The 24133-nt window shown below is 43.0% G+C and overlaps 1 protein-coding gene across 2 annotated transcripts in view; it reads right to left on the minus strand.

Moving 5' to 3' along the window:
* Positions 1-1284: 1284 nt before the first annotated feature.
* Positions 1285-24133, minus strand: part of camkk1a (calcium/calmodulin-dependent protein kinase kinase 1, alpha a) — a 63215-nt gene continuing 40366 nt past the window's right edge. Inside the window, exons 7-17 of one of the 2 annotated variants that reach the window (XM_079355201.1) lie at positions 20034-20070; positions 19668-19689; positions 17592-17680; positions 15565-15764; positions 12597-12650; positions 11584-11657; positions 8742-8829; positions 6395-6523; positions 5837-5940; positions 4805-4855; positions 1285-4515 (exon numbers count right to left, since the gene is read on the minus strand). In XM_079355201.1, the coding sequence (XP_079211327.1) occupies positions 4443-4515; positions 4805-4855; positions 5837-5940; positions 6395-6523; positions 8742-8829; positions 11584-11657; positions 12597-12650; positions 15565-15764; positions 17592-17680; positions 19668-19689; positions 20034-20070 (921 nt within the window). In that variant the 3' untranslated portion in view covers positions 1285-4442. The remainder of the gene's footprint in view (positions 4516-4804; positions 4856-5836; positions 5941-6394; positions 6524-8741; positions 8830-11583; positions 11658-12596; positions 12651-15564; positions 15765-17591; positions 17681-19667; positions 19690-20033; positions 20071-24133) is intronic. The other variant, XM_079355202.1, reaches the window with a different exon arrangement.

Here is a 24133-nt window from a genome sequence, read left to right on the forward strand (position 1 = left end):
AACTATGACCTAAAGTCATGACAATTTGTGTGAAATGATCCTGTTGATTATTCTACATTAACACCAAACCTCAGCTAAATCAGCACCATGCAACACCTTTCTTTCTTTTTAAAAAAAAAATGTAGTTCACGTGCATCTGGATCAGGCAGATTTTTGGAGGACATTTAAAGTCTTTATGCTTTTAAGATTTCTACAAAGAGGAATTGTACAACAGTTTCGTGACTGATGAATATGACTCTTACCATTATCACGTCATCTGCTGTGACCTATTTCAGGTTTAATCATTTAGTGTTGCACAGAAGTCCTTAAAAACTGAAATAAAAAGTTTTTTTAACACATACTTTCTATTTATTATTATTATTATTATTATTATTATCTGTAGCATCTGCACGAGAAACGACATCTGTAGGTATTCAGATTGATATTTTAGAGGAAGGGGAAAAGCTATGCAAGGTAACATCTTTTAAATTTGATGTCCCTCTCTCTTGATGCTCTGGAGAGCTATGACCTGTAGCACTCATGCAAAGTGCTGACTGAGGGTTTCAGCGCTCTAACAAGACATGCGATTGGCCACTTGTGAATTCAAATTTAAAAAAAACTTGAGTTTGGTAAATAATTTTCTTATTACCAAATTTCATAATAGTTTGAAATCATATCGGGTAGAATTGAATTTGTAAAAAAATAACGAATAAGAGATGAAAACTGACAAGTGTCCTCGGATCTGTACGTTGTCATATTATCTGCCACTTTGTAATTTTTTTCCTGTGTGCTTAAAACGAGACACGACGGATCCAAAAAGAAAAAAACTTTTTTTCAGAAGAAGAAATCTAGCAGTGACAGTGTGCAAGTCTGAAGAGACCGTTCCCGAGTTTTAACTTTGAGACTGGCTCGTGATCATCCATCACTGCTTCTCAAAGAGAGGCTTTTGAACCACGTTGCTATTTGAAGCTTCTCCTTTAATGAATCCTGCCGATACAACAGGGTTTTTACAGTTAAAGCTTCATGCGTCTTTTCTGCAGTGACATCCATAAGTCCCCTGTCCCAATTATACAAACCTAAGACTTTTTTTAAACGGAGGTAAACAAACACAACTTTCTCAAATCCAATTCTTTTTCTGCAGCTGATACAGTATTTAGACACAAACAGAAGAAGTTTGAAACGTCTTTTAGATTCATTTGTAAAATTCTCAGGACGCTGTGGAAACAGAGGTACACAGGTAATGTGCTTTATACGGGCGAGTCACTCAGTTGTGTCCTTGATCATAAACTGCACATCGCTAACCAGTAGTGTTTCATGACATCACAATAACTTTAATATGTATCTGTAGGTGGAAAAAGTGCAAATATTTCAACAGAGGAAACAAAAAGTAAAAGATAAAAGATGAGCAAACAGCACAACAGTAAAATGTGTCGCTCAGACATGACAGACATACAAAGATACGACTGTAAAGCAGCAAACACAAAGATTCAACATAGAAACATATATAGAAAACAACAAAGTATTAAACCATTCAAATCAAAGAAATCACATCTTTGCCTACTTTTTGGTTCAAACAGCCCTTCACTGAAGGTTACTGTGCACATGAATGCATTCTGTCACATCAGTCTCTGCAAAGACAGGAACGAAAACAGACGGTATCAAAACCTTATTAAATACATGTCACACAATTCGACATAAAAGGTGTTCACTTATTCTCGTCAAATCTTGTCGAGAGTAAAATGATATACACAACCCCCTACACACAGATGCTCAATAGCAACACGTGAAACACTTTACCATTCAGACCCCTCTCCGCTCTCTACGTTTCACTTAGCATCCTTCACTGGAGGATACAGAGGGCAGCGCTAATCGAGGGAAATGCACACTCTGTTTCTAATCCACAACACAGTGGCCAACACTGAAGTGGACGTGGAAGTGTTGTTGGCAGCTTGCGTCTAATCATGACATTGAAATGCTTCTTTTCACTGCGGTTCAAGTGATCAGAGCACTCAGCCAGCCACAGAGGAGGATGAAGAGGAGGAGGAGGAGGACAGAATCAAAATGGAGTTATATAAACATTTATGTGAGGCAGTGCTGCTGTGGAGGCAGAAATGTCCTCATTGATTTGAGTGTGCAGAGACAAAACAACCCACAGATTCAGCTTCTTTTTTTAAAGTGGAAAACCTGGAATGCAAAACAAGGAGCAGGATCATGGACAATAAAATCTAATGTTTCTGATTCACCGATGATCTGAACGCGTGATCTCACAGCTAGTGGCTCTAAAAGTACAAGGAGTTGGAACTAAAAGGACCAATCAGTGAGATGTGTAATGAGTGAAATGATAAAGTAACCTTCCTCTCTGATCAGACATAAAGGAAACATGCTATGTTGAAGTGCTGGCTTCTCTGACAACAATGCAGCAGCCAGTATGTCCTCCTTCTAACTTTAGATTCTGCTCCTGAATGCTCTGGATTTGTTTGGACCAGAGAAGGTCGGCGGTTTGAAGGCCCCCCCTACACAGCCTTTTTGGACTGCCCTCGGTTTGTCAGCTATGAGAGCAATTATCAGGTGAACAGGTGTTGCAGTGATGGAAGTGGGCAGTGGAACTGATTCAGATAGAAGTGATTGTACCCGACCTAAAAAGCCTCTGCATGTTTCTAATAAGCTCCAGCAGCAGAAAGCTGCTCAAACTGGGATCAATGTTGGAGATGATTTTGAAACATGGAGAGAGGTTAGAACACAGAAAGGTTTACAGACCGATGCAGAGCTGGCTAAACACTGAAGCTTCAGTGCCCACCACATGGTTACTTGTGTGAGCATCACCTCACACTAGGTGTCTGGAAAAAATGACCAGAAGAGACAGTACACAAATGGTAAGGGCTGGATGGAAGCGTGGAAATCCGATACGTTTGGGCCCTACCTTAAACTCCAAAAAACCCCCCCAAAAAAACAAAACTTCAATCTCCCCCCATAATCTCAACATAAAGTGTCAGATAGAAAAACAACTCATTCAATAAGTGATATCTAAGTAAAATTAAAGCATAAAACAATTATTTTTAAAATAATTTCATTTGAAATCTATTTAACATTGGATAAATAAAACTTAATAAAAGAACATGCTAAATAACTCCACTTTCAGTCTTGCGTTACATGTTGCTAGTCAAAACAAAAACAACGAGCGTGGTACAGAAGTCATTTATGGCTAACTGCTGGTTACAGCATAACCATCACTCCCAGAGGCCCTAACATGTTCAGACAATAACTGAAAGGTTTAAAGTTTGGTATTAAAGGTCACTTCACCATGTTGTTCTAAGACTAACATGTGTCTGTAGTCTGTCTACAAACCCCCCAATGATGAGAAAGGTCTTTTGCCTGCTCCACTTTTCAGAAAATGTGTGCTCAAACATACTATTTGGAGATTTTCCCTTTATGACATCACAAAGGGCAGTAACCCCTCCCCCAGGTGGGTGACACTCCCACAGCTAGGTGTTTGTGTCTGCCTTCTCACCATAAACAATAGGACATGGAGTGAGAACACAAGTTTTGAGGAGCTCTGAGGCTTATTTTCACTGGTTGAAAAGGAGAATGTGTGACCTTTAAAGTGGAATAAAAAATGTCCTCATTTATGCAAAACAGAAATGAAAATGTATCTAGGTTCAATTACTTAAAAAGTGAGTTCATAAAAATAGAAAAAAATCAACCCACTCTTCTGACCTCGTCTTCTCTGCTAATAATCTGTGTACATTATCATCCCAGCAACCAAATAAAACTTGCACAGATACGAGCACAGAACATGTATGACACGTCTTCAGTGACATCTATGTACAATTTTAAATATAATTGAGGAGAAATAAAAAGCCCTGCAGATCACTAAAGAGACGCTGTAGAGTCATTAACATGCAGTGGGTTTCTTTCCCCTTCAGCAGGCGGGGACAGGCGGCCACAGACAGTCTGATGATGAGGCCTCACTTTTCATCATGCAGATGGATAAAACAAAGACTGAGAAAGTTTTCCCACAATGCAGTGTAACGCCAGCTGACAAGTTCTTGTCCTTCTCCCACAATAATAATGTGAACTGTTCCAGTTCCATATCCAATCATACAGAAATCCAGCAGAGTCCTTCATCTTATCGGTTCACTGATGCCAGTCACAACAGTTAGTGGTTAAGTGGTAAAACAAGCAAGATTTGTTATTTCAATTGGTGTCCAAAGAGACTTCACACTGTTAGAGAAAAATGAGCGAGACCGAATATTCTGAGGTGAAAGGGAAGCAGAACCGTAAGCAAGCCTTTGCCTTAGTGTACAGGTCTGAATGTAAACAAAAGCATTGTACTGGATGTGGATACTAGAGTGTCGTCGGCGTAAAGAGCAATATGCCATCATGTGGCGCTTTGGATGAGTCGGGGTTTGCACACAGTGATTCAAGCACAGGGGCGTAAAGTGGATGATGTTGAAGACAGAGACTCAGGAGGAGGGTTCGTCTTCATGCAAGTCCTCCAGCTCGCCTTCTCGTGGTCCGTCTCCTGTGCTGCTCTTTCTAAAAGTACAAGGAGAAAAGACAGGAAAATGAGTCTATGAGGTCCACACTCTCTCTTGCATCATGTTTTCCTTGTTATTTGGTGACATGACGAATGTTAAAAACATGACAGATGCAGCTTTAAATGACAGCACCAGAGAGATGGCAGAACACTCTTATATGACAGCTTGGGAGGAAGGGGGGCTGATTGGTCATTTCTATTGGTAGGTATAAGCAAGAGTTGAGGTTTCAAAGATGATGATGATGAGCGCAGCAGCTGGTAGATGTTAGCCAGACTGTATTATGTTACCTGAGCGAGGGGTGAAGTTTTTTTAAAGAGGGCCGGAAAGGCCATGCATCCCTGCAGCACAGTGAAAGGGAGAGAAGAGGGAAAAGTCACAGGTGAGAGGGGAAAGGTCACCTCAGGGGCTCAAAGACATGCTCGCCGGAGGAGAAGACCTCCCCTCTATGCACTCCCACTCCTCGACACCAGGGGCAGTGTGGAGCTTCAATAACATCAATCAGTCATCTGATTGACCAATGGGACAATGGCAGTTTGAATAACTTAACAAAAGCTTGAGACTTTCTGTTACAAAACTCACGTAACTGTTCATACATTTTCTTTTCATTGCTATTTAGTGCTTTGGGCTTTTGTAAGCCTTAGATGTAAAGGGCCTTTGGCGCTTAAATTTTCCAGAAGGGTGCAGTATTGTTTCACCTTCCCGACCCGTCCTCTGAAAACACCTTCAGCTCAGATAGCAGCTCTGTGGTTGCCTACAGTGCAACAGGGGAAGCCTCGGCCTAGAACGAGGACGAATCATCGAATAAAACCCTGACAATGGGAGATTACACGCTCAGCGCTGCAGAAGTCCTTCCTCATGACAAACTCTGTTGGACATATAACAGAGATCAGTGTCCTCAAGGACAGCTATAGCTGATCCCCGAGCTGCACTGTGTACGTCGAATGAGGGGATAAGACAATCGGCCATTTCCACCTGTGATGCTTTCAATCAGTGTTACATAAAATCCAAGGTCAGCTTGAGGTGCTGTTGGATCTCTATCACTCGGTGTCTCTCTGAAGGTTGAAAGCAACACACAAAGAAACACTTATAAAAGCTGTAAGCTCCACAGCATACAATGAAATAATGAAACATGGTGCTATGGCAACCCAAAGCGGCAGCAGCTGCTGTTGCAGGAGTGAGAGCTGGTTAACCTGATACACAGAGAGGAGACAGGTGTGAGGCACAGAATCTACAGAAATCCCTGCAATAAGAAGAACAAGCCTGTGGTTTATGTTTTCTATATAAGACTATATATAGTCTATATAATGCTGAGGGCTTACATGAGCAAGCTGCCGGGAGCAGACATGGACCTCTCCTCCCTCCTGCTCGGACACTCAAAGGGGTTACTGAAGGAGCGCTTCCTCAGCATGGCTCTGACCAAGATCTACAACATTCACAAATACACAGTGCTTACAAAGATGTGCAAGAGGTTTAGTACAAAAACTCCTTTATTAATCCCTCGAGGGGAAATTCACTTTTACACTCTGTTGTTGAATCGTGCTACACACACGTGAACAAACGGGATCCTATGGACATGCACTAACTAGATGATAGTTTGGCTCTATAAGACTGGCGCCCCTCAGAAGTTCTGTGCGTAAGGACTTTCCCAGTTTAGTAAGTATGGCATCTTTCAGTATGGAAGCTACGCACTTCTTTTTTACATGAGGCCCCTGGAGATGATGAGCCATAATCTTACGTACGTACATAAGATCATACCTACCTACCTACCTACATACCTACATACCTACATACCTACATACATACATACATACATACCTACATACCTACATACCTACATACAGTTTGTAGGGTAAATGTTTGCTGACTGGCCGTCTTACCACTGCAGAGAGGCTGGGAACAAACTTGACCGAGTTCTGGATGTCCTCCTCCGTCACCTCCACCACAGTGCAGTGCTCCTCCTCCAGAGGCAGGGGGTCAGTGCCTCCTTGGGTCACCCACTGGTCCATCTAAACGCACAGAGAGACACACAAACATCATGACATCTGACAGTGTGACAACGGGTCTGTACTGTGTCTGTGATCCACGGCTGCCACAGTGCAGGTGATTAAAACTAAATCCATAGTCTCATCTTTGTATTCACATTTGATATATTTTGCAGGAACGCTACACTGGCTGTTGTTGTTCATGATTAAGTGCTTGCACTAACAGTGCTCACACTTTAATTATAAACGCATGCCTTCCAGCCAGCTTTCTGTTGTAATGTATCGTGTTCAGCGTTAGGACAGAAAATCTCTCAGCCAGCCTCAAAGTAACGACACGTCTGCTCCCTTTGATTTCAAGTTAAAGTTGGATGGAATAATATATTTGGTTGCTTCTTGTTGTTCACTGATGAAAAGAACAAAAGCTACAACATATTAGTCAGCCTCTCACTTTCCCAGCCCGTCTGTGGATCTCGGCTTCAGCCTTTTCATACCGACTGAATAAAAGGTTTTAACATCCAGAGTCTAACTGCTTTGTTTTTATCTGTAGTTACTGTTACATTCATGTACATGTCACAACACTCACACATAATGTGATCATTTTTGTAAACAAAAACGTCATTAAACAAAGCTGTTAAAAGCAGACTGAACACTGATTAAAAGTTTTAAAGTATTTCTAAAAAAAAAAAAAAAAAAAAAAAAAAAGGTTTAACATTTCTTTAGACACACATTTACACTGAATGCTTCTCTTATTGAAAGCCTTTTTCTCTAGTTCAGTGTAGTTTATGTGAGGAGGAGCCACCTTTAGGGATCCTACAGTCTTCACTGGAGGCTGACCTTGAAGCTCTGCTCGTGTGTTTAGAGTGAACGCTCTGATTGTATTTATTGTTACTGAGAAGTGAAAGAAGTCGAGTAGTTTCATGGCTTACTGACATGTACACACTTAAATCTTTTTCTTGTAAGATTGATTGACTCAATGTGTTGCGTATCCCACAACGACTCTCTGTTGCTATTTGTGAATCCCTTACCTCCAGGACTAAGAACTACAAGAAAACATAAACGTTATTATTTTAAATCATATCACTGCTCCTCCAGAAATCAGGATCTGTCCACTTCTCTCCCTTAATCCAAAAACTGACCAAAAGACACTTATTTTAAATCAGTGACAATGAATAAACATGAAAGAGAAACTGTAAGTCACAAAGTGTTAATAGGATGCTTATTATGGGTATTATACATAGGCTGTAAATACTAATGTTTGAAGCCTTAGGGACGTCACCAGTGTGTCCCTGAGGGGGTGCCAAAGTTTAAATTGGCAATGGTGTTGTCAGGCCGTCTTTTAGTGGAAAAGGAAAAGAAGAGGCGGAAGCAACAAATAAGGAGAAACCGCACTAATGGTAGACATGGATACGACAGCAGCAGGTTCATGGGCCTTTCCTGAACCTGTGTCAAGAGCTGGAGATAAACAAAACCTCCAGCTGCCAATCAGAGAGACTCCTCTCACCAACCGCTGATTCAACATGTCGAATTGACAATAACTAGGACCGACAGCCGACCATCTCGTTGGTGTGTCAGGGACTTTACAGACATTATAAAACTAAAACACTTCAAAGACATGTGTTTTTTGGGACCATCGAGACTTTTTCTTAAACTTGTTGAAAAGGAGGACCATGTGACCTTTCACCTCTCTTTCCATTCTTTATCAATGACGCTGCTGAACAAGCTCACAGCTCAACCTGAGCCCTGTTGAAGGCGTCCATGCTCTGAATTAACTTATTTTTACTTCTTATAAGAAGAAGTGTTTGTGAGAGTGAGTGTGTGTGTTTGTGCACACACAGTATATGCGTGATGCATGCAAAGCCTAATTATCTCCTGTTCCATCAACACACGCAGAGTCTCTGGTGAGAAAATGACTCACACATTATCAGATTGTGTCATGGAAACACGGATGGGGGAGTGAGGAACGACATGTGTCACCCGGGCTGCTTCTGGACCTCTCCCTCTTTTTTAGCCTCAGACAGGTTTCATCACGCCCCGAAGCAGCACAACAGGTCTAATGATCCCTGCTGTGAGGTCACACAGTCCCCTCAGCCAAACGCAGCAGACAAAAGCACAGTCGTGAGTGTCGTGTCTGAACATGAACAATGAAGAGCCTCGTTATCATCAGCTGTCTTTCTCCCGGGACAATCAGTGACTAATGCCGCGTTGACCTTTAAACATGTGCTTCGTCGGTCCTCTCTGGTACCTTGATCTCAGGGATGGTGATCCGGTTGTCTGGGTTCTTGTCGAGCATCCGTAAGATCAGAGTGCGCAGCTCCTCACTGACCTTGGGCCTGAAAAGAAACAGAAGATCACGACCTCACAGAGTGATTAGGAACTCTCATTGTTTGTCCACATGTTTCATAATGAGAAAAAGGACACTGATATCGTTGGTTGTGATGACGTTCGTGTACTATCCTTAAACCTTAAAATAACAGCTTTCACGGATTCTTCCATTTCAATGATTTTGAAGGCCATGGAAGAAAAAGGCAAGGATGGAATAATTCATTATCTCTCCCTCTGCAATGATACATTATGGGATTGTTTTTGCTGTCAGATAGAATTAACAGAAGATCTTCTTTTCTCACGTCTGAGAGAACGCCTGTCACTTGCTATCAACCAGAGCACACGCAGAGTGTTTACTCCACTAAGTGGCGGGACGGATGACAGACACGGTGACGGCGCACAGATTATTTAGGTGTCTACGTTCTTCTTGATGCAGATTTCGACAAAGAAAATGAATGACATGAGGTGCAATGTGGAGCAGATTTTCTTAACAGGGCTGCTTGTGCCCTATAGGAGTACTTTTTCTTTGTCAAAGCTACAGTTTAAATAAAATGTACCCTCATATCTATCTGTGGTTTGTGTGCCTTTATTGTAGAGATAAGCCAGTGGATGTGGTTGGAATAAGAGCCTCTGTACATGGGGCACACACCTGAACTACTCAGCCACTGTATGCCCCTTATGCTTCCTCATAGTAAGTGAGATGTAAGACCCGGTTAGTACAAGTAGTGCTGGGGAGTGCATCGAAATGAATGAGCAAGCTTGCAGGGAAGATGTAAAGATTAGCTCAAAGAAAAACATACATGGCTTTAATATTATGCTTTAAGTAGGGAACATTTTCAAGAATGCTCAAAGTAGTGAATAAACACTACAAAGGGTTCAATGCATTAGATTTAACAGGGGTAAAGTTTGAAAACTGAACACCATAGGGAGGTCCTAAAAGTAGGACTGTCAAAATGAAAGTTCATTTTTAGGGCTTTCACACTTGCAGAAAACTCCTGACATTATCAGGAGCTGCTTGAGTGAACCCAAACAGTCAGACTTTTGGCTCGGACTTGTCCCAGAGTTTCTCCTCCAGCCTCCTCGTAATTTTTTTCTGCAGAAAGTCAGAGTGAGTTGAAGTGAGAACGCAGCAGGATGCAATCAGGAGAATTCACCTCGAGCCAGGAGGGGGAGTGACAGTATGCTGTGTCTGCACGCCACCTCTATGATCTCCACTCTTTAGTTCACATTGTGATTCTGTTCAACTTCACGTAGCATTGATATACAGATTCTCATTATAGTGTTGTAAAGCCACTCTGTTGCTTTGTCTGCTAATTCCACATCTTTATTTTTATACCATGTCTTTCCTGAAGAGACAGCCAGGCCCGGAGAAGCTCTGGAACAATCCTCCAGGAATGATCTAGATATTTTCAAGAATGTAAAAACAGCTTTTTTTGATTAATTAATTTCAGAAAGATGACACTAAAAAAAAAAAGATCACTAACTAACTGCACTCTGATGTCATTAATCACTGGTCATAAACCCATCTCGTCACTAACTGTCACCAACAAAACACAGATGAAGAGAGAGAGAAACAAATGGTGGGCTAGGAAGCGCTGTGCATAGAATGAACTGGATGACTGGATTACCATTATTGCTGCTCCTTTTATCTCGAAGCTGCAGATCTGTAAATCTGAAGCTTGTGAGTTTAAAACAAGTTGAAATGCACTCATGCATCATGGAATGCAACAATGTGTTGAGGTTTTTAATGTCCCCTAAAAATTATTGCATGATAAAGGTCGTGGATTTCTTCGTACATGAAGTAACCATTTCTCCCAGTCATTATAGAAACGTTACGATATAATGGGCCAATCAGAGCTGACAACAAGGCGAGCAAACTGTCATTGAGGTGTTCAGCATGGAAGTGACTCCATTACCTGCTGTAATATTCTGCTGCGTTTAATGAGCGCGCTCTGTGCCTCTCCACACCACTGTGTGTATTTACTCTCCACCACCGGTGTGTTCCTGAGTCTATCCGCACTGCTAACCTCTTCCTGACTGACTCTTTTTGGATACTTATTTTGATCTTTTTAACGTGACATCTACAACTCGACAACAAACAGAGAGTTTGACCAACACACACGAAGATCGAGAGAGGAGGAAACCATGGCAGGAAGTGCAAACAAAGCGGACAAACAGGTGCTGACAGGAAGTGACCATTTTGTAAAGTTAATGTTAAATCATTAACAACATGGAAAGTTGTTCTTGAGAGTTTTAATCAGCATTAAAACCATCCTAAATATTGTCACCATCATCATTAAGATTGTAGGTGTTCATGAAAGAGCAGAGCTTTTTCTTAGAGGTGCGAAGTGACTCTGCAGATTGAATGGAGTCTGGGGTTCATTTCACCAGCAGGGAGTGCCAGAGTAGACGAGTCTCGTTATGAGACCAGGCCCTGGTGTGAAGGTTGAATCAGACACCTTTCATTGGGCGAGCGGGATTCGTCTACATCTACTGAGTGTTCCCAAAAGCTGCAGAACACCAAGCTACTCATTTTATCTGCATGACAACTGCAGAAAGTAGACAATTATTTTGTGACTAAGACAGAGATGAATAGAAATGAAAGATCGAGAAAATTACGACAGCTGCTGAGGAAAAGTAGGAGGCTGAAGCATCACTGCTGTGTCTTTTAATGGAGTGGAGGAGGAGGAGGAGGAGGAGGAGGAGGAGGAGGAGGAGGAAGGAAGGAGAAGAAGGAAGGAGAATGTAAGAGTCAGACTTACGTTTCTGGGAAATCAACAAGCTTGGTCCTTATCTTATTGTGCAAAGCCAGTATGTACTCATCAATAAATGGGCACTGCAGGAGGAGTAGAGGAAAAACAGAGAGAGAGAGGACAGTGAATTGTGTGCACTAATAATCTGTTTTCTTGGAGACAGCCAAATAAAAATAAAAACAGTAGAATTCAGCATTTCACACGCACATCACCTTTTATTTTGTGGGTCATTTTTGCCTTTTGCCACATGCCTTATATTATATAGGGCTCTAAACACTGAGCAAAACCAGTGACCTACTTTGACTATGTTTTTAAAGGTCAAATATTACGCAAAATCCACTTCATTATGTTTCTCTAAGACGAATACTTGTCCATATCTGTCTACAAACCCCCAATTATAGGAAAAGTCCATCCTCTCCATCAGTAACCCCTCCCCCAGGTGGGTGACACTCCCACAGCTAGGTGTTTGTTCTGCCCTCTGAGTCTGCCTTCTCACCATAAACAATAAGACATGGAGCGAAAAAATAAGAGCCACCCAAGTCCTTCCAGGGAGGGGCGTGGTCAGACACAGCTCATTTACATATTTAAAGCTACAGACACAGAAACAACCTGTTCTGAGCAGGGATAGAATAGAGGGGTTTAAAGACATGATCAAATACAGGATCAGAGTGGATTCAGAACAAGACACTTCACACAAGTTTTGAGGAGCTCTGAGGCTTATTTTCACTGGTTGAAAAGGAGAATATGTGACCTTTAAGTAACTTGAGTCAAACCTTTGTGAAGCTTTTCTCACTAACTAGGAAATAGTAGCACGCAAACATTTTCCTTTGCCTCCCTAATACTGGCTGTAACAGAAGGAACGCAGGTTGGTGATCGACTTTGTTCCCACCTAAATGTCACTGTGTGCTGTTAACAAGCACGGCTGTCTTTGAAATGAATACTTTCCTTTCAGCCGTCGGGGTTACATGCAGTGAACCTAAAGCTAAAAAAAAGACTGAGGGTAAGATAATGTGCTGACTCACCTTCCCAAAGACGAAGCAGTAGAGAGTAACTCCCATGGCCCACACGTCCAGTGCCTTTAAATAAGGGACATTAAAGTTGACATGATGCCAAATGGACATTTGAAAAACACACTGCTGTGCTGCAAACACCTTCTTACACAAACAAACACTGTGACCTTAAATCGGTGCTGACTTTCTACAGTGATTTATGGTCCATTCCGGCGATGCTGCGTGTCTGATACCTTGCAGATGGATGGTGTGCGATCAGATAGTGGCGAGACTGCAGCTATCCATTAGGCTCTTTGTCTCCTGTCAGCCCATCACTCTTTGTATGAATAGCTCTTCTAGAAATCCATTTTTACTCCCTGATAGATATGAAATGATAGAAGCAGCCCTCTGAACCTTCGAAAGCCATCTTTGAACCACACACACACGTTTGTTTTCAGGCACGATGCTTGATGACTAACGAGTACTTACGGCCTGAGGTACCACTGAGGCTCAACACTGAGGGGGATTAAGTACATATGAGTGTCTGACATTAAATATTTCAGTACTGATCAGATGTGGACACCAACTCAACACATCTACTGAAGTAGACCTGAAAGAGTGTGGGCTCTGACACGTTCTCGCAGTATTGACTCAATCCCTGTTTACCGACTCTATCTTTGCAGAGGAAGCTGAACCTCAAGACACACTAGGGTGGTGATCATGCTTAGATAATTCTCTCTTCAAAATATAAAGAAATTGGGATCGTCGGTGGCGCAGTGGCAGGGCGCGCGATCCCATGTATTGAGGCTATAGTCCTCGCGCGCGGGCGGCCCGGGTTCGCGTCCGGCCTGTGGCCCATTTCCCGCATGTCTCTCCCCACTCTCTCTCCCCCTTTCCGACTCTATCCACTGTCCTCCCTCTATAATAAAGGCATAAAAGGCCCAAAAATAAATCTTTAAAAAAAAATAAAATAAAAAAAAATAAAGAAATTGAAGATAATTTTCTTTTACGTCGCTTCTCCGTTGCTACCTGTTGCTGTTTTCGAGTACAAGGCCGCTGTGAATGGGACAACAGTCTCAGCACGTGTGTGTTACGCTCAACCCTGTTCTCTCTCCGCTTGTGCCTCTAGCTGCTGCACACCTGAGTGTGGTCAGAGAGGAGGAAGGGGACTCAGATAGGGGCACACACACTTTGGGGAATGATATGCAGGAAAGGAGCTGGTCTGAAAATGGGTTGCACACACTAAGCACTACACTTCTGGCGCCTCCCCCAGTGGAGAGGAGCTTTTGTTCCCCCATTTTATACTGTGTCTTATTCTGTGTCTCTGTTTCTTCAGGTTAATCTTTTCTTGTTTGGAGGTTTTAGGGGACGATGCCGAGAGCAACAGCTCATTACGTGGTTGACTGGACATCGTCTTGTCTTCTTTTGGACACCTCTTTTCGTTCTTTTTGGCCGGTGTCTCCACCCCTTTTCTATTTCTTTGGTTTCTTATTTATCCTGGATTGCTTTGGGGAGGCATCTAAATCTGTGTGGAGTCCTCATATGCATTTCTGTCTCCATGTTTTGAGCTCCGAATATACCATTTTGGATAAGGAGGCTGTAACAGCGTGCAACATAACCAGTAGACTATCCAGTACCTTCCCAAGAAATACAAAAGTTGACGACCATATTCAACACTTGTGAAGAGTGCATGTTTGAAACAGAGTGCACACTTGTTTTAGTAAATTCTAAGTTGTTTTAAGTACATCAAACTTTTTGTTCTTATTCTCTTCCCACTCCACTCCTGATTTACACCCTCATCAAACATGTTGATGAATAGAGAACTCTTCAGGGATTGGCTTCAACAAGAACAAATCAATGATTATCCAGAGCTGATCCACACGCCTCAAAATATGTTTAATTATGCAAGAATAACGGAGGAAGTACGTCAGATGTGGAGGCGGGTGGTCGTCAATCCAATCAATCGTTATGAGGAGTAGAGTTCTCCTCGACTGATCATTATTTAACTGTACAGCCAAGAAGAGCTTCATCATAATGGGAAACGTTCACATAATCAATATCAGGTATTTAAAACCAATAAACCACTATTTGACTGTGAGGTTCTGTTCTGAGCTGGATTAATAAATTCTAAGTAGCAGCTCACATACGAACACTGACAATGACAATCAAACTCATCTTGGCTCTCAGTTAAAGGAGCAGCAAATGTTTTATGTCATCAAGTACATTTACAATATTTATATTTAGGTATTTGTATGAGGTACTGAGTTAAAAATTGTTTTTTGTTACTCTGACTCTAGTTGTGTAACTGATGATGTTAAACCTGCAGAGGCATTCCTGCAGATTCACAGGTGTTGCATTCATTTTGTTGCCATGTCAGTGGACTTGGTGCACAGCAATTTCTCTGACCTCTAGTGTTGAAAATGGGTACTGCTGTCCAAATTCAAAACAATGTGAGAGCTGTCTCCCTCCTTCTCTCTAGAGTGGATGATCACACAGGTTGCCATGTGGTGGGCGCTGAAGCTTCAGTGTTTAGCCAGCTCTGCCTCGGTCTGTAAACCTTTCTGCTCTCTAACCTCTCTTCAGTATTGATCCTAGTTTGAGCAGCTTTCTGCTGCTGGAGCTTATTAGAAACATGCAGAGGCTTTTTAGCTCGGGTACAATCACTTCTATCTGAAGCAGTTCCACTGCCCACTTCCATCACTGCAACACCTGTTGACCTGATAACTGCTCTCATATCTGACAAACTGAGGGGCATCCAAAACAGCCGTGTGGGGAGCCTTCAAACAGCCTACCAGAGTCTAAAGTTAGGAGGAGGACATACTGGCTGCTGCATTGTTGTCAGAAGCCAGCACTTCAACATAGCATGTTTCAACATAGCATTCAGTTCAAATCTTACTGATTGATCCTTTAAAATTGTGGGATTAAGGCTTAATCCAGTTGCTTTAACCAGAGGCAGAGATGTAGCTTAGCTTTACAGTTATTAATATAAATGTTCACTTACTTTCCCACTGAAGCTCTTTCGTGTGTCTGACAGCGTCTCTGGAGCCATGAAAGCAGGAGTGCCAGCAGTGCCGGACAGCAGAGCATCGTTGCCCTCAAACTGGTTGCTGACCCCGAAGTCTGCTATTTTCACATGACCATCGTCCCCAAGTAACAAGTTTGAAGGTTTGATGTCCCTGTGGACGATCTTCTGGTAGTGCACTGAAGACAACACAGAAGAATAAACAATCACTTGCAGTAAACGACTGTAAATGAGCAAAGTACAAAGTTATTCTTGGACTAACAGTAGGCGGCCCTGTCCTCTCCCTCTACCTGCAGCACACCTGATCTCTCTCTCCTGGATTCTCCATGCTCCTTCACCTGCTGCCCACTTGAGTGCAGTCTGTGCTCAGTAAGGAGGGGGACTTAGAGAAGCCAGGTAGAAGAGACAGGCACACACTCTCTGTGCAGCGACGTGGTGAGGAGCTTTTGTTTGCTTTCCTCTGTTTTTCCTCAGGCATGTCCAGATAATCGGGTTTTGTTGTTTTAGCTGGAGGTCACAGGTAGTCCTATTTTTGGTGTTGTTGTTTCTCTTGGTATATTTTTCTTCTTCTTTGGTAGTCTTAGTGGGAGTGATGACCTATAGTGAGGTTGGCTCGGCGCCTTCCCATCTTTTCTTCTTTTCGGCCATGGGTGGAATTTTCCTAAATAATAAATCTCGGGGTTTACACCTTAAAAAAACGCGTGGGGTTAAATATGTTTTCTGGCCTTTCTGGACCCATTGTGTTTCATTGTGACCGGAGGGAAGATGTAACACCTGCATACAGCCAATGGCCACAGTGGACAATACCACTTCCATGACAACTTAAACCATTCTGCATTGTTATGGAGCTTCATCAGCTGTATGGGTCAAAGGCTCCCAAACTCTGTTACGATAAGGATCACGTTGTAGCATTATCCTCTACAGCAGGGGCCCTCCTCTTGCAAAATGGGCTTATTTCCTTTTACAAATGGAGCAATGCATCCTGGTAAATGTATGCTGCTTCTAAGTGCACAAACTCAGCCCTCTCGGTCAATTTTATGAGCAAAAAGCAATCTAAGGCTTCGACTGACTACTTCACGGTCAATACTGATTGACATCTACGACACACTTGTTGGAAATTTCATCGGCCACAGCACGCAATTCATCACAGCAAAATATCATTAAGGTGTGAAATAATCAAGGCAGGTTTGTTGGAAACAGTGATTGATTGTCTTTGACAGAAAGGAAGAATCCAGTTAACACTCTGAAGTCTTACAGTTTGTGATTTAAGCACAATTCTGGGTCTCTATACTTAATATAAATACACACGAGGAAGTCTACAGGATGTATTTTTCAAATGTGTCATCCAAAATTAAAGTGAGGCAGCAGGAATTGTAGCTGACAGTCCACAGTAACTCATGACTCATGAGATAAGCTATAGAGATGCTGCTTTAAAATGTTATTTTGAATGTTATGTTGAACGGTGTGATAAATGTCTTGAGCTACAAGTGTCAGCTTGTGCATCGGTTCCTGTGAGTCTTTGAGACATTATCTGGAGGATGGAGCTCAAAGAGGTAGCATTGATCTCTAATCATTAGGCTCATAGCTCAGCGAAATGGATCCAGTGCAGCAAATGAGGACACGGCTCGAGGAGACCATTTCAGCGTAGAGAGGCTCGATACTGATGAAGGGGACGGTACATGTCTGCAGTCAGACCTCGAGGAGACGGTCAGGAACACTTCTTCAAAAAAAGGGAAACGCTATCATTGCTTATTTTCAAGAACAAGGGGAGAGCGTTGTTTGAAAAAAGAGCCACATTTCTGCTTCTACACTTTGCGCATCAGAGTGGATATGACACGGAGGGAGAACTTTATAAACAGAGTGTGTAATACCTGTATGTTGTGTTATCCGTGGGGAATGTGTGGAGATGAAAAGCTTGAAATCCAGAAAATGACATTTCAGTGAAACACGTCACAGGTATGTTTCACAGCCTCAGAGACAGGCCTCGTTCCGCATGAGATACTTACGGTACTCTATGCCAAGGATGACGTCTCTGAAGTACAACCTGGCCTGCTCCTCCGACAGAGGACTGTCTGTGGGCACTTCCATCACCGGGCTGGAAATCCATGCAGGCAGGTCAGTGAGGCAGAAACAGAGACGAGCAGAAAGCGAGAGAGTTAGGCAGATTAATCTTCAGATTAAATGGATCAGTTGTTTTATTAGCACAAGAATTTGATTCCAAATGCAGAGACGCATGTAAACAGACTTAAACATCCTGATCAAACATGGCTGATGATCAAAATCTCTGACTGAGACTTTGTCTTTACCCAACAGCACCAGAGAAAGCTTGGTGTCTTTTCAGTGCAAGACAAGTGAAAAAAAAAAAAATCATTTTCATTTTTTCATTTTTTTTTTTAAAAGAACTGTAAATCAGTCAGGACTCTCAGTCTGAATGATCATCAGCGTCTTTGTGCACCACTAACCCCTCCCGTTGCAGCCGAAGCCTGGCTCTCGAGTAGACGGAGCTCCCCCGACCTTCAGTGAGGTGAAGGGCCACTACTACCCGACGTCCCTGACTCCCAGCCTCCACCACTGGACTGTGTCGTCCCCACAACCACACTCGTCCTCTTACATGCACGGCCCGCTCCGACTGCCAACTCAGCAGCGAAGAAGTGTGGACAACAGGAACACGTATCCCATCTCTCCTATCCCACTTTCTTAACTATAAGAGAGGTCTTTTACCTGCCCTTCCTGTGAAGTGTCTCGAGATTACACTTGTTTTGAATTGGTGCAATTCAAATCATGATTGATTGATGTGTATTTCAGGTCATGTCGTCCATCACTAGCAGAATCTGCTGCATTAGTAGCTGTATAAGTTGAATCATTAAGCAGCAGTGAGGTTTTATGATGAGTGAGTAGAATCCAGATCAGGCCGCTGTTCTGTATTAATCAGCGTCTCTGTCCATCATTTTCCTCTCAGGGGCAACAAGAGAGCAAAAGTTCCCTCTCATTCTTTACAACAACTAACAAAGAGAGCAAACCTTCTTATTAAAAAGGAGAACATGACTTATTAATGCATTTTGGTGTAATGATACCAGCTGCCCCGTCCTTCCTCCAGACTTAGTAACTAAAGGTCTCCGATCATTAGAGTTTTGAGCAGCTCGTGCATCAAGACCTGAAACATTTACACAGCCGACTGCCAACGCTGATAACTGTGGAAACCTGAGAACATCATGAAATCCTTTGAAGCCTGTTTTAAAAACAACAGCAGCATGGTGTCAGCACGAAGTAACGAAGGAGAGGAGGATGAAGAAGAACAAGAGGAGAATGAAGACCTAGAAGATAAAGGAGGAGAGGAGGAAGAAGGAAGGATGAAGGAGGGGAGGAGAGGAGAGTAGGGTGAAGAAAGGAGGGAGGGGGAAGGAAGGATGAAGGAGGGGAGGAGAGGAAGTAGGATGAAGAAGATGGAGAGAAGGGTGAAGGAGGAGAGGAGGATGAAGAAGGAGGGAGGTGGAAGGATGAAGGAGGGGAGAGTAGGATGAAGAAGGAGGGAAGGAGAAGGAAGGATGAAAGAGGGGAGGAGAGGAGAGTAGGAGGAAGAAGATGGAGAGGAGGGTGAAGGAGGAGGGGAGGATGAAGAAGGAGGGAGGAAGAAGGATGAAGGAGGGGAGGAGAGGAGGATGAAGAGTGAGAGGATGAAGGAGGAGGAGAGGAAAAAGGATGAAGGAGAGGAGGAAGAACAGGGAGGGAGGAAGAAGGATGAAGGAGGGGAGTAGAGGAGAGGAGGATTAAGAAGGAGGGAGGAAGAAGGATGAAGGAGGGGAGGAGATGACAGTAGGATGAAAAAGGAGGAAAGAAGGCTGAAGAGTGAGAGGATGAAGAAGAAGAATAGAATGAAGAGTGAGAGGATGAAGAAGGAGTGGAGAGGTGAAAGAAAGGGAGGAGGGTGAAGAAAAGGAGAGGTTGAAGAAGGGGAGGATGATAAGAAGAAGGAGAAGAAGAGGAAAATGAAGAGGAGAGGAGGATGAAATGTGGAGGTGAAGTTAGAGGAACAGGGCGGGGAAGCTTTTAATTATTTAAAAAAGGGAATGTTCTCTACTCACCCTTTACGCATCAGCTCAAAAACTGTCAAAAAGAAGAAAGAAGAGTGAGAAAAGTAAACATGAGACCAAACATGTTATAAATCTAGTCATGCAGGGGCCTCTGACCCACCGCTAGCATCACACTATTTCTTTCAAACATCATTACATTAGCGTCAAGTGTCACATTAAAGACATAAAAACCGCCATTTCACACTAACAGGCGTCTGTAGTATGTGACCTGGCATCGCTGAAGGAACATCTCTGCATAATGAGTGAGCCCTGAAGTGATTATTCAAGAGATGGTCTGAATTATGAACAGGCCATATGGACACTCGTCCCTGTAATATGTGTCACAGAGGGCAACGACAGAGTGAAAGATGTGCATACCCATGTGAAGGTTGTCCTCGGCAGGATCATCCAGCACCTGCAACATTTACATAACCATCATTAATGCAGACTCACTGAAAACCTCAAGGTCCTGTATTCAAGGTGTGCAAACTATCAAAACGAACATGTATTAGTTATTAACTGAGGGAGCTGACAGGATGCATTTCTTCCTTTTCTAAAGAACTATTTAGGACTTCAGTAATAAGAGAGTCCTTGATGCTTTGAAACTTCTTGAACGCAACCTTTAACACTTCATTTATGTTCATATGAAGGACTAGACAATCTAAAGAGTGAGGACATTGAGAGAGGAGATAGACCAGAAAGAACATGAGAACATTCACGGCTCTTTAATCGACGCTCTGACAGGTTCAGAGTCGGCTCCTCAGGTACGACAACGCCAAGCAACAGAGTCTTCTGCTAGATGCTATAATGAGGATATTTGTCTTTATATCATTGCTACGTGGAGTTCAACAGAATGACAGCATCAACAGAAGATCATACTGGAAACCAGAAAACAGAATGCAGCCGTTTAATTACGTGCACAGAGATCAAAGCAGTCGCGTAGAGACACTCTGCAGCGTGCAGCGGTCACAGTATATAACCGTCACTCCGCCTCCCATATGCTCGAGGTGAATTCTCCGGAGGATATCCTGTGGCTTTCTCACATCAGCTCACTCGGACTTGCTGCAGAAAAAATACCAGGGGCCTAGCAGGAAACTCTGGGTGAAGTCCGAGTTAAACATTCAGCTGTTGGTGTTCAAACATACAGCTCCTCCGAGTCATCCACCAAACCCCGACCGCCGATGGTCCAGCTACAGCTCTTCTTCCTTAGTCTCAGACCAGTCTGTCAATTGTGGGTAATGTACAACACATGTAATCCATAATGCAGAAAAAGTACTTTTTCTTTGTAACATCAAAATGTGTGTGTGTGTGTGTGTGTGTGTGTGTGTGTGTGTGTGTGTGTGTGTGTGTGTGTGTGTGTGTGTGTGTGTGTGTGTGTGTGTGTGTGTGTGTATACATATACCGTAAATTCCGGACTATTGAGCGCACCTGTATATAAGCCGCACCGGCAAAAAATAAGTAAATAAATGTATTTGTACATATATAAGCTGCACTTGATTATAAGCCGCAGGTGTCCACATTGTAACAGAGCTATTTACACAGAAAGACGTGACACAAAAACGTCGTTTTAACTTTTAATGAAATACGTAGGCTACCGGCTACATCCGCAAATACGAAGCCTAGTGGAAATCCTTTATCGAACAGTGTCTGTAACACGGCTGATGAAAAAGATGACCATAATACATTTCACAAGAAAAAGTCCATCCATTCACTGCCTCAGAATGACTTCATTACTCACTTCCTCAGTCTCTTTTTTGATGTCGCCGTCAGTTTCAACTTTACGTGCAGCAGCTCTATTAGCTTCTTTGACAGCCAGCTCGATCGCCTTTAACTTGAAAGCTGCATCATATGCATTTCTCCGTGTGTTAAGATCTGATATTAAGATCCGATGTGACGAGGTCAAATGTTTTTGCGGCAGAAGCTCATTGTCCCCCAAGAAAAATCCATAAATAAGCCGCATCGTTGTAAAAGCCGCAGTGTTCAAAACGTGACAAAAAAGTAGCGGCTTATAGTCCGGAATTTACGGTACATAAATAATATATTATATATATTTATTTATTTAAGTTAACATTATTCTCTTGTAGTCCATACTGCTGCTACATATCACTGTTGTTGTAGGAGACGCCTAATTAGCTGAATATATTTTATTTGCATCCACTGAACCTCATATGACTCCTAATGACTCATATGGCACAACAATCCATTTAGCGTCTACTGCCCAGCAACTAAAAGCCGTTTACACGCACGTAATTATGCTTCACACTGTAAACACCCGATTGAAAGGTGAACAATGCAGAATAAACAATGCTTTAGTTTTCATTCAGCAGCATGTGTTTGTTGATGTAGTCAAGACCGCATTAACCGAGACCAAGACATCATGAGACCAGAGGCAAGACAAGACAGAGACCAGAGTGCTCAGAGACCAAGACACGACTGGGACACTCAGGGATCGAGACCGAATCAAGACCAAAAGTATCAAGCAACGATCATCATCTTGTGTGGAGCTGGCGTGTCACTCACTGAGACCGTAACACCAGGAAGGCCATAACCAGGAGGACAAATCAGAGGTGTTTTTCTTCTAATCATAGCCACATGAATAGCCGCATGAAAAAATAGCCACGAGTGGTGGTAGTGACTGGCATTGATTGAAAACCTGGACTCCGCCCAGAGACTGAGTTAAGTCTGAGTAAATATGATTTCGATTCAGAGATGAGACAGATTCCTCCAAAGAGAACACAACATGTGATCATGAAAATACTTCAGGTGACACTCTTCTTCAGGTATGACAGAAAGCTGTGTATCTGGTTAAAGGATATACATCCTCTTCACTTTCACCATGAATGATGTCGGTCGGGGACTCCAATTGAGTAGCCTCATGAGATGTGGAGCTCAAAAACCTCCTTACGTGTCTGATCCTGGCGTCAGTGAAATCCCTCATTTCAGCCTCTGCCTGAAACACTTTATTTCAGCTGCTCTCTCTTTAAGGCCCGCCCTTCCCCATGTGCCCACTTTCCTCTGATTGGCCAGCTCTGTTTGGAAGTCCCAGGGAAAATTGATTGAGGTCAGGGTGGGTGTGTCCTTAAAGAGCTGCCAGGATGGCTGTCTGATGGCTTTGCTCCATTTGCTCTGATATGTCGGCAGAACGTGACGTCATGCTCTCCCACCTGTTCTACAAAAATACCAAGCTGGTGTTCTGGAGCCTGTGTAGCTCTGGGCTCCAGGGTCTTTTCCTGTAAAGTCCAGTCAATAATCTCAGGTCTTAGCCATGTAATAAAAACAGGTTTTCCCTCTGGAACACATGGTCTATGCTCTGCAAGTAAACTGCACAGAGCTTGAACACAAACCACAGGACACACAGTCCATCTGCAGCGCGGCTTGAAACACAACATGCTGGTGAATGTAAATGACCACACTGACGGTTGTTCACGAGAAAGGTAGGAAATGTCCTCTAAAGCAAAACAGACACTATTTATTCATCCATCCATTATTTATACCTCTTTTCCCGTTCGGGGGCTGGAGCTGATCCCAGCTGTCACTTGGGTGAGAGGCGGGGATACACTCTGGACTGGTCACCAGTCAATCATATGGAGACAGACAACCAGCCACACTCACCAATTAACCTAACGAGCATGTCTTTGGACTGTGGGAGGAAGCTGGATTACCCGGAGAGATTCATGCATGCACGGGGAGAACGTGCACACTCCACACAGAGAGGCTCCTGTCAGACGAGGGAATACAGGACACAGAGCGAACCCACTATTTATTTATAACACAGTGAAATCAGAAAAATATCAAGAATTATTGAGCTGACTTTGCATGCAAAGACAAACCCATCAGTAGCTTCAGACTTTTCTCTGCAGCTGTCTGCTAAAGCTCTGACAGAATCTTATTAGAGAGGAGTCTTGACTAATGTTGAAGAGCACGATAATTGAGCTTTGTAAGTTGAAGTGTCCACTCTGATATCGGCTGCACGCACAGGCTAATATGAAGCTGGTTTCACTGTCTCTCCTCCACCATCTGTGACAAATGACCACATCACTCTCATCAGTTTTAATCTGTTCCACTCTGCGCCTGCCTTAATGGTTCCAACCGAAGAGGGGAAAAAAAGCCATTCATAATTGGACGGACTGGGCTGCAGCCTCACGGGAATCAGTTGGGAAGAAAGCGCAGCCTGTTTAAACGGATGAACAGAGAGGAGGAGACGCGTCACCCACACATTCCCATTACAAGAGGGGATCTGAGGCCGGACAACGTAGGTAAAGGGATGAGAGTATATGAAGAAAAAACTAATCATTTGACTTACAAACTCCTATATATTTGGCACATTCTGCTTCAAAAGACCAGACAGCTTTCCTTTCCTTCTGACTGCCTCCCCGAGCTTAACGCCCGACAATGACATCAGTGCCCCCGCCATCTGGTCGAGATTGAAAAACACTCTGATGGCATTGCGAGGGAGCGGCGGGCATCTTGTGTCGCAT

This window comes from Symphodus melops (assembly GCF_947650265.1).
Source record: "Symphodus melops genome assembly, chromosome: 11".
NCBI classification, from domain to species: Eukaryota; Metazoa; Chordata; class Actinopteri; order Labriformes; family Labridae; genus Symphodus; species Symphodus melops.